This window comes from Merops nubicus, unplaced genomic scaffold (genome assembly GCF_000691845.1).
Source record: "Merops nubicus isolate BGI_N331 unplaced genomic scaffold, ASM69184v1 scaffold965, whole genome shotgun sequence".
Lineage (NCBI taxonomy): Eukaryota > Metazoa > Chordata > Aves > Coraciiformes > Meropidae > Merops > Merops nubicus.
The window spans coordinates 41,234-53,066 of NW_008608733.1; the positions used below are offsets into that span (position 1 = coordinate 41,234).

Here is an 11,833-nt window from a genome sequence, read left to right on the forward strand (position 1 = left end):
TTTGCATGAGACAAAGCTCCAAATAAGGGTAATTTGCACGGGTGTCATTTTAAAGGAGCAAACTTTGGGGAATGAGAAGAAATAGAGCAGGGGGTTCATCCTAAACTGTTGAATTAGCTGCTAGATTCACAGGCTAGTCCATACACAGAGAAACTTGGAATTGCTCTTTGGGAGAAGCTGTTTTCCTCCATGGACTGTGAAGTGACTGTGGAATCGGTTATGTAAAGGTGAAACTATGTAAAGTATCTCCACAGAGCCCTCTCCTTTCTGGCTAGCTCTCAGCAAAGAACCATTCCCAACCCCCAGCCCTTGTTGCAGAGAAGTTGATTGGTGTTGGAAGATGATGAAACCCTGAATAGTCCTGAGAGTCACATTCTGTTATGAAATCTGGTTGCTGGGTTCTCAGCTTGGCGTGTGCACGTCGGTCGCGCTCCAGGCAGCTGAACTGGTGCTGTTAAAAGATGGAGAGGCATCAGCAGGCCTTGAGAAACAGAAGAGGTGGTGTTATTTTTTTGACTTTTTTTCTTTTAATTACAGCTCAATTAATTTTGGAGAGAACATAATATATTCTGACAACACCCTTTACTTGTTTTTATGAAGTCAGAAGCGTTAAAAAAAATAAAAGTAAAGCTTTTAAAGACAGCAAATGCCAAAGACACCACATGTGTGCAGCTGTTCTGGTACAGACATCTGTCAAGCAGACATCACCCAGTAAACCCACATAAACAGTTTCATTCTCTTTTATAGTTGAGGAATGGGATTACACGAGGGCAGCTCAAATAAATCACGGGGGGAAATAAAACAGCATGAGTGGAGCATCCAGTGGGCCAGATGCTCAGCTCCAGCCAGAGTGTGCAAAGCAAGGGTTGGGTGCTGTAGGAAGGCAGCCTGGAGTTCAGTCTGGTAGGGCCAGCAGGAGAACAGGGAAAGGAGAGGGAGGGATTGAAGCTAAAATCATCCTCAGAGCAAGGATTTTATTCTGAGGCTCTGACTTTGACCTGACTTGGCACTAGAGGCCAAAGTCTCAAACTTCAGTTTTCTTTTTCAAGAATTGAACCCAGACCAGTAGATGGACACAAGAGGCTTCTTTTCCTTGCAGCCCACACGTGGCTGTTGGGTCAGCACCTTTCTTCTGATTTCTCTAGTCTGTCTTTTCCCTTCCTTTTGGGAGAGTGGCTCTAAACAGTTTACTTCAGTTGGCTTCCCTGTGCATGTGCCTCCCTTTGACCAGGCTGCTCTTCTCTCCCTTGTGAGCACCCCTCTGGAACACCACTGAGTGGAACTTGTGTGACTCCTGAGTCCCCTGTGAGCAACCCAGGAACAGCAGATGCCCTGGTTTTGGTGCTGGTCTGCATGCCAGTTCCTACTCAGGGGCAAAATTCCTCAGAGATCTGCTCAGTATACACCAGGATGTAGCATTTATAAGTAACTAATAAGGGGTTGGATGTGGGGATGTGTGGAGCCTGTGGTTTTTTCTCTGTGCAAGCCAACAGTAAGGAAGTGGTCAAACTGTCAAAGTCCTGTGTCAAAACTCTGCTGGCAGTGGATGAACTTGTCACACAGCTGATTCTCCCCAACCAGCTCCTTTGCAAGAGTATGAGGTTTTCTGAAAACACTTTTTTCCTTTTTCTCCTTCTTTAAAAGAAAGAAATGGGGCATCTTCAAAGAGAGAAACAGCACGAGCCATCCCATGCCATCGTTTTTGGAGTGTCACAAGCTTCAGGCAGGATGTGCCATGTCTCAGCAGAGGCAGCACTCCTCTGGGAGAGTGCCAAGGAAACTGAGTGCTCTGTAAATTATGAGTAGTATCAACAGCACATGCTGCAATGGGGAGTATTGACCCTTGTACCTCTCTAAGTGCCTGTCAGGGAACCAGGTGATGCTCAACAGGCTCTTTCAAATGCGGGTTGGGCTCAGTGTGACCATGTCCCACCACCCTCTGCCACGGGGTCACTGGGGCCTTGGCTGGGCCAAACCAGAGCCTGGGTAGGTAGCAGGGCTCCCCAAATCATACAGCAGCAAAGCTTAGGCCACCAGAGTAGCTACCAGGTGTAATTTCAGGACTTTACCATGACCTGTAAAACTCTCAGTTTTACAGGCTTTGTTCAGACCTTTCTACTTGTACTTGACTTGTTTTAAGATCAAATGAAACTGTCAGGCAAAGGCTGCTCAATAAGGATGTGAAAAAGCTTCTAAGAAGGGTTCCTGGGCTGGACGTTGAGCTTTGAAATGCAGTCAGGCAGAGTTTAGTCACCTGAGAAAGCAGCAAGGTTTGCTGTTTGTGGCTTCCCCAGGAGAGGAGGGCAGGAGCCTCCTCTTCAGGTGTTGCTGGAGGAGTGGAAAGGCCTCTGGTTTCAAATCTCTCCAGCTGGTGCCAAGCAGGTGTCTCCTGCCTGCTCAGTCTGCAGCAAGGCTGGGCAAGTAACCTGTAAAATCTGCTATATCAATAACCACTAATAGCAGTGAAACCATTTTCTACTTTGTGCCTTTTCATGCTTCTTTTTTTTTTACATCAAGTTCTCTGTCCCTTTTTGGTTTTCTTTAGTAGTTGGTTTGTTTTCAGGACAGGTTTGACTCTGTGAAATCTCCTGAGCACTTCAGGCTCTTGGTTTGCTTGCTGTTAAACGAGGCTAAACTGACCCATCAGCTATTGTAAAGTTCCAACCCATTACCACGTGTGGAGCCCACCTTTTGGGAATACTTTTATTCTGTTTGAACATTTTAAGCCCTGCCTAAACAAACAGGTTTGTGGCTCCTGATTCAGCCTGCAGCCACTGGCTGTGGGGCTGTACTGATGGTGGAGAGGAGCCGGGGCTAGCTTGATTTTCTTTCTTTTTTCTCTCTCCTTCTAGAAATGGCTTCCCCAAGCAGACAGCTGCTCAGCTGATCCTGAAAGCCATCTCCAGCTATTTTGTGTCAACAATGTCCTCTTCAATCAAGACTGTGTACTTTGTGCTCTTCGACAGCGAGAGTATAGGGATATATGTGCAGGAAATGGCCAAACTAGATGCCAACTAAGCCTAGAAAGCTCCAGTACCACCCCCCTCTTCTACCCATCATCTCCCCCACATCCTTAACTCCTCGTGAAGCAGAGCATCCCTTATTTTAAATTTTGCTCATTTAGGGGAAATAAAGGTGGTTTTTTTTTGTTGTTCTTTCTGTTTGTTTGGGGGGGAGGGACAGGGTTTGGTTGGTTTTACTTTCAAAAATGTTTTCTGTTGGCACTGATAGTTGGCATTACTGCTGTTAATGCACTGTAAACCAGGCATCGTCTGAACTTAGTGTAATCTAGGAGATTTTATAGTTTTATTTTAATGAAGTATGACTTTGAAGCAGAAAGCTGTTAGGAGTATGTAGTCTTTTACTTGTGAAAGAAACAGGCCAACCCTATTTTGTAACTGTGTCGTGGTGCTTTATCGATACATCGAGTGGCGTTCCTTTCCTTTTTTAAAAGAACAGATGCTATAAAACCTAATTTTTGTGTTTGTTTATTGTCTTCAGGAGAAATCTGGAAGGAAAAAAAAAAAAAGAAAATACAGAAACCCTGTTGTCCTTAATTATATTTACAATTTTGAAATGGTGTGAATTGATTTAGTAAAATGTTTGAACTGTTGCTGGCGGTGTACTGGAATTCATTTTCCCCTTAAGATTTTGTTTTCTAAGTTCTGAAAAGTTAGTTCTCTGAGGGGTGATCAAACACCAGATCTGAAGGAGGGCCCTGGAAATGGGGGTGTTGGTGCTGGGCCTTGTACCTGACCCATCATCAGCTGTCTTTCCAGTTCCTGGTCAGACCCTGACTGTTTAGTTGAGGAGGTTGAAGCCTTTTAGATCAAGCAAGGCCTAGGGTTTTTTGAACTAGCTCCAGTCATTTAATCTCAGCCTGTCTGAAGCCACTTTGTATTTTTTCCAGATCTCTAGGAGCCCAGTTTGTGCTGGTTGTTAAGATTTCTTTTACCTGACCCACTATCAGCTGTCTTTCCAGTTCCTGGTCAGACCCTGACTGTTTAGTTGAGGAGGTTGAAGCTTTTTAGATCAAGCAAGGCCTATAGGGTTTTTTGAACTAGTTCCAGTCATTTAATCTCAGCCTGTTTGAAGCCACTTTGTATTTTTTCCAGATCTCTAGGAGCCCAGTTTGTGCTGGTTGCCATATCATTTCCACAGCTGAAATCCATACCAGTGTAAACCTTCACAGAAGCCACTTGGGTTTGTACTCTGGGAAGGAAGAGGTTATGCTTTGGAAAGTGGTTGTGTTTGAATGCTCATGCTGAAGAGGAAGCTCTTCCTTTGAAGTCCTGACCCTCCTTTATCTGTCCTAGGCATAGTTTCCATCTCTGTTGAAAGCTTCAATTTGCTGATGCAGGAGGCTTCACATCCACTCTGGATTGATCCAGAGCAGTCAGTGGACCCAATCTGACTTATCCAAGAATCATCTAAATACCAAATATGAAAAATATGTAGCTTAATCTCCTGCAAGAGGGTTTTTTTTGGTGTACAAGTCCAGATGCTTCCAGCTCTAGAGGAACAACAGAAAACAAAACTTAATGTTGTCCTAAACACATGCCCAAAGTGGAAGGGAGCAAAGAGCAGTTTTGTGCCTCAAATCCATGAGCTGTTTGACCACACTGTGGGCTCAGATTTAAATCTTTTTTTTAATGGCCAAAATGCAGCTGGTATCATTCTTTGAAGACAGCAATTCCAGGGGCAATCAGTGGAATCAGATGCAGCACTGCAGCCTTTGCTTGTGGCTGGGGGTTCCTGCAGTGGCATGGATTCTTAGCTGAAAACTGAGCCTGCACTTTCCCCAGCTTTCACTGGGTGTCACTAAAGGGACTGAAAAACAGAGAACAGCCCCAATGAGCAGGTAGGTACCCGGGGAAATACTTGGTGCTGATTTTTTTCAGCAGGGAAGGGGATTTTTAACACCGGTGGAGTGTGCACATCAAAATGAACATACAGATTAGAGCTTCTTGGTCTCTTTGCCCTGTAGAATATACTGTAATATAGAAAGTCTTTTTCTTAATTATCAAAATTTTTATGTCACTCACAAAAAAAGCATTTTTCAAAGCAGGGAGAAGTACAGCCTCCCATTGACAGCTAATAAATTTGGGTTTTGCACTATTATACCATACTGGCAGGTCAGCTTTTGGCTTTCAGCTAAGAAAATCCCAAAGCAAACTACTGTAATTCAAATCCTGTGGACTTGCATCTTCTGGCCTTGCATCTCCTCAGCTTCCCACAGCTGGAAGGAGCCCTTGCAAGGTCTGTTGTCTCACTGAACTCACACCTAGAGACCAGGTTTTGTGTGAAATCATCTGCAGTGCTGAAGCTGGACTTGGGGCATCGCTGGGTTCTCCTGGACCAACCCCAGAGCACCCTCTTCTCTCTTACTGATTCCAAAGCCTGTAAAGCCTCAGTGTGCTCAGAGCACAAGACCTGCTGCCTCTCCACCAGCACTCACCCACCCTTCCCACAGCCTGAACACTGCCCTGAGTTCCTGAAATCCAGCAGGCCCTGCCAAGTCAGCCAGAGGTCCCAGAGCAACCTCCAGCTCAGCCCCATGGGGCAGCCCGAGCAGATTATGGCACAGATTCAAGAACCTAAAAAGTCACATCTCAGGTTACACACATAACAAGAAAAACAGAAGAAATTCCTGCTAACACACACTCTGCAGCCAGGACAACATTGCCCTGGGAATTTCCTGAGCTTTTTTGCATGTTACAGTTAAAATGTGCAAGCTCCATTTGCAAAAAAATAAAAGTAATCAGTTTAGAGGCACCTTCACTGAGATTTTTCCTACAGCTCTTCTCTTATTGCTAAGTCCATAATGAAGCTTACCTGAAAACAGTTAAAATAGACATTCCCTCTTTAACTGTTTCAATACTTTCAAAGGTTAAAAGCATTTTGTGGCCAACAACATTTTCAATTCTGTTTCAAATCCTGCTCTCCACTGCTTCTCTGCAGCTGGCCTTTTCTTCAGTAGGAACATTTGGAGCACACCTCAGGTGCTCCAAACTGGGTATTTTTGGAAGTGCCCTCTGATTTGACAGCCTGTCATCCTCCCAAAGCTTTCCTCAGGCTGGGTCACAGCTGCTGCTGTCTCTGTGTCCTAGAGCAGACATCAGCAAAAGGACAAATTTGGGGTCATTTCCCCCCAGAGAAGAAGAGCTCATAACCACACCATAGCTCATCTGCCTCTTTAAATCTTTGTTCCCAGAAATCCACTTTTTTAAATCCTGAATGATGGGAGTAATAAAAACATTTGTATAAGTTTTACTCTCCACACCCCACAGTTCATTCACGACCTGGTAACAAACCCCACTGCAGTTAAACTTTGTTCTAATTGTTTAATATTTTAAAAAATCCATAATTTACTACTTTGAGATCAATTACTCTTAAGCTACCTGGAAAGTGAGCACAAATGCAGCTGCCTGTGTCCCTGCCCACCAGGGAAATTCTCCCTTGCCTTGTGGGCAGTGCCCATGGGCAGTGGGCACCGAGTTCAAACCCTGGCTTCCATCTAGAGACCCAAGGGACTCAGTGTCCTCCACATCCCCTGGCAGGGGTGTCCATCCCCACCTGGACAACCTGTGCCAGTGTCTCACCACCCTCAGAGGTGGCTCTGCATTTCTTACACATTTTCAAAGCAATATCTGCAGCTAACAACTTTAAGGGGCTTTATAACCTCAAACATCAGCTACAAGACACACAGGATGTTACCTCCCATCAACAGCCCTGCACTATTTTCCCCCAGGTATTGATCATTCTTCCCAGAACAGATTAATTAGTGCTCCAATCACCTATTGAATGGTATCTCCCCTCTGCTATAAGCTGGGAGAGCCTTGCACAGCCTCCCTCCAAAGCAACACAGAGCAGAAATCCACCACAGAGCACAGGAATGGACATTCCCATGGGACAGGGTCAGAACATCTGTTCTCCAGACATTTGTCAGGAGCAAACGCTGCCATGTACAAGATTCATCATAACTATAAAGTGTCAGTCAAGGGCTCATTAGGAGCAGCATCAACATAATTAAAAGCCTCATATAAAAATGTAAGAAGGTATTAATAGCTAGATAGCAGTGCTTGTAATCCTTTAGCCCCCAAGTGTACTAGGGGAGAGTCAGTAATGTGGCTGTGGTTTTGTACAAGTGAGAGAAAGGCTGGAATTTGGCTCACTAGGGGTGAGCAAAGCACTTTTAGAAATGCCTCTTTCAGTAAAAAGGGCAGTTGGGAACCTTTCTATTCATCAACTCTCCAAAAAAATATATATACATCAAATTTCCTGTGAGATTAGGAGTTCAGAGAAACTACCCCAAAAGGGAAAACACCACCACAGACAAAACAGGTACCACACGCAGGTTCAAACAGCATTAACCCAACAGGCAAAAGTTTGCAGGAAAAAAAGAAAAGAGACTGATTTGTCAGCATTCATTAACACCAACTTTTTGGAGCTCCCATCCCCTTGATCCCAGCTGAAACAGCCTTGACAGGAGCTGCAGGTGCCCGGGCACTGGAAGATCAGGTCTGTAGCCTGTGGTAACTAGCCACATCTTCCACTCCACAGTGCTTTTCCAGAGGACAGTAATACCTCAAGTTGCAGCAACAACTCTGAGAGAGCAGCATAATTGATAGGCCTGAGGAGTGCAGGTAAGTAGGAGGATATCATTTATATCCCTGGTGTGAAGCCCAACGGGCCCCCTGCTGCTGCACCCTGGCTGAAGCGCTTGAAAATTGCCACCGATTCCTTTTCCTGTCGAGTCCTTGGGAGATTTAGCTCATTCCTCTATAGAATCCTACTTAATGCCTCCACAACTCATGTTTAACCATTATCACTAGCAACGTGCTCCTAAATGCCTCTTCCTTGGCGGATTCTGGGAGCGGGAATCAAGGGGAGATGCTCTTGCTGCTTCCTCACACGAAAGAGGGAGATGATGCTTACAAAATCCCAACTCTTCCACCCTTTTCCACCAGCCTGGTTAAGGGAGGAAATCAGATCTTTTTGTACCTTGAAACCCACTGGCCTTCTTAGGCTTAGGAGAATAAATTAAAGAGGAGGCAAAGTATGCCTCAGCGATGGGCAGATTGATTTGCTTTCCATCTGGGAGATTAAATTCCACTGCCCAAAAAAAAAAAAAAGACATGGCACCAGCATAATTAGCTGTCAGTCAAGTTGCAAAGAGACAGACTCCGTGGGATAATTGAAAGCCCTGCAGCTTCTCATTACATACTACAGTAGCCCTATTTGCAAATTTCCACCTTCAGGAGGTTCTCCCGACGTGGCCGGGATTGTACTTACTCCTCCTGGCGCATTCCTCTGAAGTGAAGCAGGAGAATTGTGCAGGGATGGATTAATTTTAAGTAATTTTAACCCGAGTCGGTGATAATATATTTGTCAACAGCCCCTGACAGCTCCACGAGGCTCTATTTGCAAGCAAATCTAAACAGCTGGAAGGAAATGGTAGCTCCTCAATTCTGGTTATGCCCAGGAGACATCTTTACAGGCATAAAAATCACCTCCCTCCTTTTTTTCCTTTCTTTTCTCTCACAAATCCTCTTATTCAGCCAATTGTAATTCATAATGAGCCTATCAGTATGAGGTATTACAAACATCAATGTTTCATAAAACAACCAACTCTGGTTTTTCCTCCCATTTCATGAGGCCTGAGCATGCTCCAGTGACTGCTGGGCATACAGGGAAGTTTAGGAGAGACACGTAGCTCTGATGGCCAGCCCAAAGCTTGCTGAAGGCTGTGGGGTCATCATGGCAAGGGGGCCAGAAGCAAAAAGGACCTACGAGTAAATTATATTACAACTTTCATCCTAAAGCCATGGGGAGTATGTAAGACAGGTTTTTCTCAGAGCATAATGGGAGCAAAAATGTCGGATTCTTCTTCCCTGAAAGGGTTGTCAAGGCCTGGAACAGGCTGCCCAGGGCAGTGGTGGTGTCTCCATCCCTGGAGGGATCAAAAAGACACCTAGGTGTGGTGCTGAGGGACGTGGCTTAGGAGCAGACTTGGCAGAGTTAGGTTAATAGTTGGACTTGATGACCTTAAAAGGCCTCTTCCAACCAAAACGATTCTGTGATCTGTTGCTCTTCTCCAGTGCTTTCTTTACTCATTAATAGAACCAAATTAGGTCCATCACACCCAATTCCCCAGTTTTTAACAAGAACCAGTTGCTGCCAGCTCTGTCTGAAGGCCTGACCACTTTTTGCCCCAGGGGAGGAGGCCACTGTGCCCCTTGCCTTGCTGTCTGATCCCATCTGCACTCGGGGGCTTTATGCAGCTGAGGTGGGAGGGGATGGAGGAGACCTTGGGGGGCTTCTCCTGCTCTCTGCAGCTTCCAAGTTCTCCAAGCCAGAAGTTACTGCTTCTCACAGAAGAGGGAGCCAGTGCCACACCTCCCACATGGCTCTGAAGCCTCTGTGCTGATAAAGCCCAGCCTAAACCACCAATAACTCATCTTAAACCAGAGCTTTCATTATAAAGTGTCATTTATGGTCACTTTTAAGAGCACCACAAACCTGAGCCCTCTCACAGGCAACGATTTGCCTCCTTGCCTCCCTGCAGCACTTCCTCAGAGCTGGGATTCACTGGTGTGAACTGGGAGCCAAACTGGAAGCAGAGCAGGTGGTTCCTAAAAGGTTTGAAGCCAAAGTAATGATCTGGCTGCTGTGATGGGGTAGAAGATTGGCTCAGCAGAAAAGAGCCAGCCAGAAAACAGTGTGAAACTCTTTCTGGTTATTCAGGCTCCATCCAATATCAACACACCAATCCTGCATCCAGAGGAGCAGGTCAGGATTTAGCACCCAGCCAGGTCTCATGCTGACTTATCCCCAGGTAAGACAGGGAAGGGAAAATTGCCCCTCCTGTCTGTGCACAATGCCCCTTTATGATTTATTGGACAGTCCTCCTTTTTCACCTCAATTACTCACTTCAAAAGGGGGTGGAAATGGGACATTCCTAGCCCTAATACTAAATGCATGTAGTCAATAAAAGGAAAAAATGCTGAAAAAATGTTTAAAGGGAGGGTGCTTAAGTTATTGCAGCCCTTGGGAGCATTAATGTATGTGCCAACAAGTTACTGTATGTGGCTTTAACATGCTTATTTATTCTGCTGCTCAATAAAACTCTGTCTTAAACAGTGCCAAAACCTGTTTGCCATGGCAACCCCTCATCACACATGTGTTCCAGTAGTACTTACAAGCACCTTCTTGAAGAGAAATACACAGCAGGATGAATGGCTTGTGACCTTCAGGGCATTTTACATAGTTTTAAGCACCCAAGTAAATATTACTTTGGTCTGAAATATTTCTTCCAGGTTTTTGTTTTTCCTTTTTTATGCAGTGAAGCAAAGCCTGTTCCTCACTCACTTCTGAGTGGAGCTGTAAGGACTTGGACAAAGCACAGAGCCTGGTTTTTACCTGGCAGGTCTCAGGTGCTGCCAGTTGACTGGGGAAGGGTGGCAGGAACCAGCTGGTCTTCTACAGTTCCAAGTGACTGCTGCTGTTCCTGCTGTAATTACTCATCCTTTGTACCAGCACAGGAAAATTTCCCTCCTCCCATCCACACCAAGTGTTTGCTCAGTCTAGCCACCAGCCTTTAAACCCAAATGCCCATAATAAAGCCACATAATGCTGAGGTTGCTCTTACCAGCACAGGAGAGGATCTGATGCCGTGTCCTTTTCCACTGCTGTGCCTCAACCAAACAGGAGGGACGAGCTCATTTCCCACACCGTGGGGAGATACATCCCCAGATCCCAGCAGCAAACTGCCTCAAGAGCAGTAGGTGGGGGGGTTAACCTGCTAAACCCCCCTCCAGGTCCAGGACTCTGCAGCGTGGGGACCTACCATCAGCTGCAAGGACCCAGCACATCAGCACAGCCTGAACATCCCTCTCAGCTCCCAAGGAGCATTCCCAGGAGATCCCCACCATCACTGCCTAGCTTGGAGTCCATGCCTGGGACATCCCTGAGGACATGCCCACCTCACCAGACTCTACCAATAAGATTAGAGGTGGGAATTTAGAGCTACTGTGGTCTTCTGGCACCATATAATGAATTTCTCCACAAGCAACTTCAGTCTAATCTTTACAGAAAGAAATCTCTGAACAATATCAGCCTCTCTTGGGCCATGTGCTTTCCCCAGAGCTGCCACAGTCCCCTCACTCCATCACCCACCTAAAAACCCCTGTGACAGGCCCAGCTGCAGGGGGAAGGAGAAGACTGGTCCCAGCCAGGCACAGGGAACATCACCAGAACTGGCTACAGAGACATTCCTTCTTGTAGCCAGGGAAAAGATCCCACCAGCACCCGGGAGAGAAATCCTAGAAAGCACCAAAAAACTCCCATGGTTGTTGGAAAAATAAAGAGATGTATATAAAGCAAGAAAAGCAAACAGTGTCTTCCTAACACTCCATTATTAACGGTGCTCAGGAAGGGATTTTCTGCTTTGCTGGAGCATGTAAGAGGCTTAAATAAGAATCCCTATCAGAATATAACTTTGTAATTATGCTGATAACGTTATGTTCTTGCAAAGACAATGCAAACAGCCCCAAACTGCCTTGGGTACATGTTTCTATAAGCAGAGATGCCTCTCAGCTTGCACTTCACTCCAGACCTCGAGCCTGTCACCTTGATGAACTGCTAACCATTTAAGACTCCAAGGGTTTAATAGTGTTGTCCTGTTGTTTTTAGTGAGGCTTTCAGCTCCTGGTTGCTGGCAGGGCTCCTGAAGCAGTTGTGCCAGGGTTGGATGCTGATCTCCTGGCCCCGTGCTGCTCATTAACCATGTCAGCACCACTCAGGTGCATCCTTGGGCTGCTCAGTGGAGCCT

At 45.8% G+C, this 11,833-nt stretch overlaps 1 protein-coding gene across 1 annotated transcript in view; it reads left to right on the plus strand.

The window, feature by feature from the left end:
• The window catches only part of LOC103772970 (core histone macro-H2A.1), a 37,476-nt gene extending 33,866 nt beyond the window's left edge, over positions 1–3,610 (plus strand). The window contains exons 8-9 of the mRNA XM_008940316.1: positions 2,853–3,148; positions 3,184–3,610. Coding sequence (XP_008938564.1) covers positions 2,853–3,018 — 166 coding nt within the window. The 3' untranslated portion in view covers positions 3,019–3,148; positions 3,184–3,610. The remainder of the gene's footprint in view (positions 1–2,852; positions 3,149–3,183) is intronic.
• Positions 3,611–11,833: the final 8,223 nt, after the last annotated feature.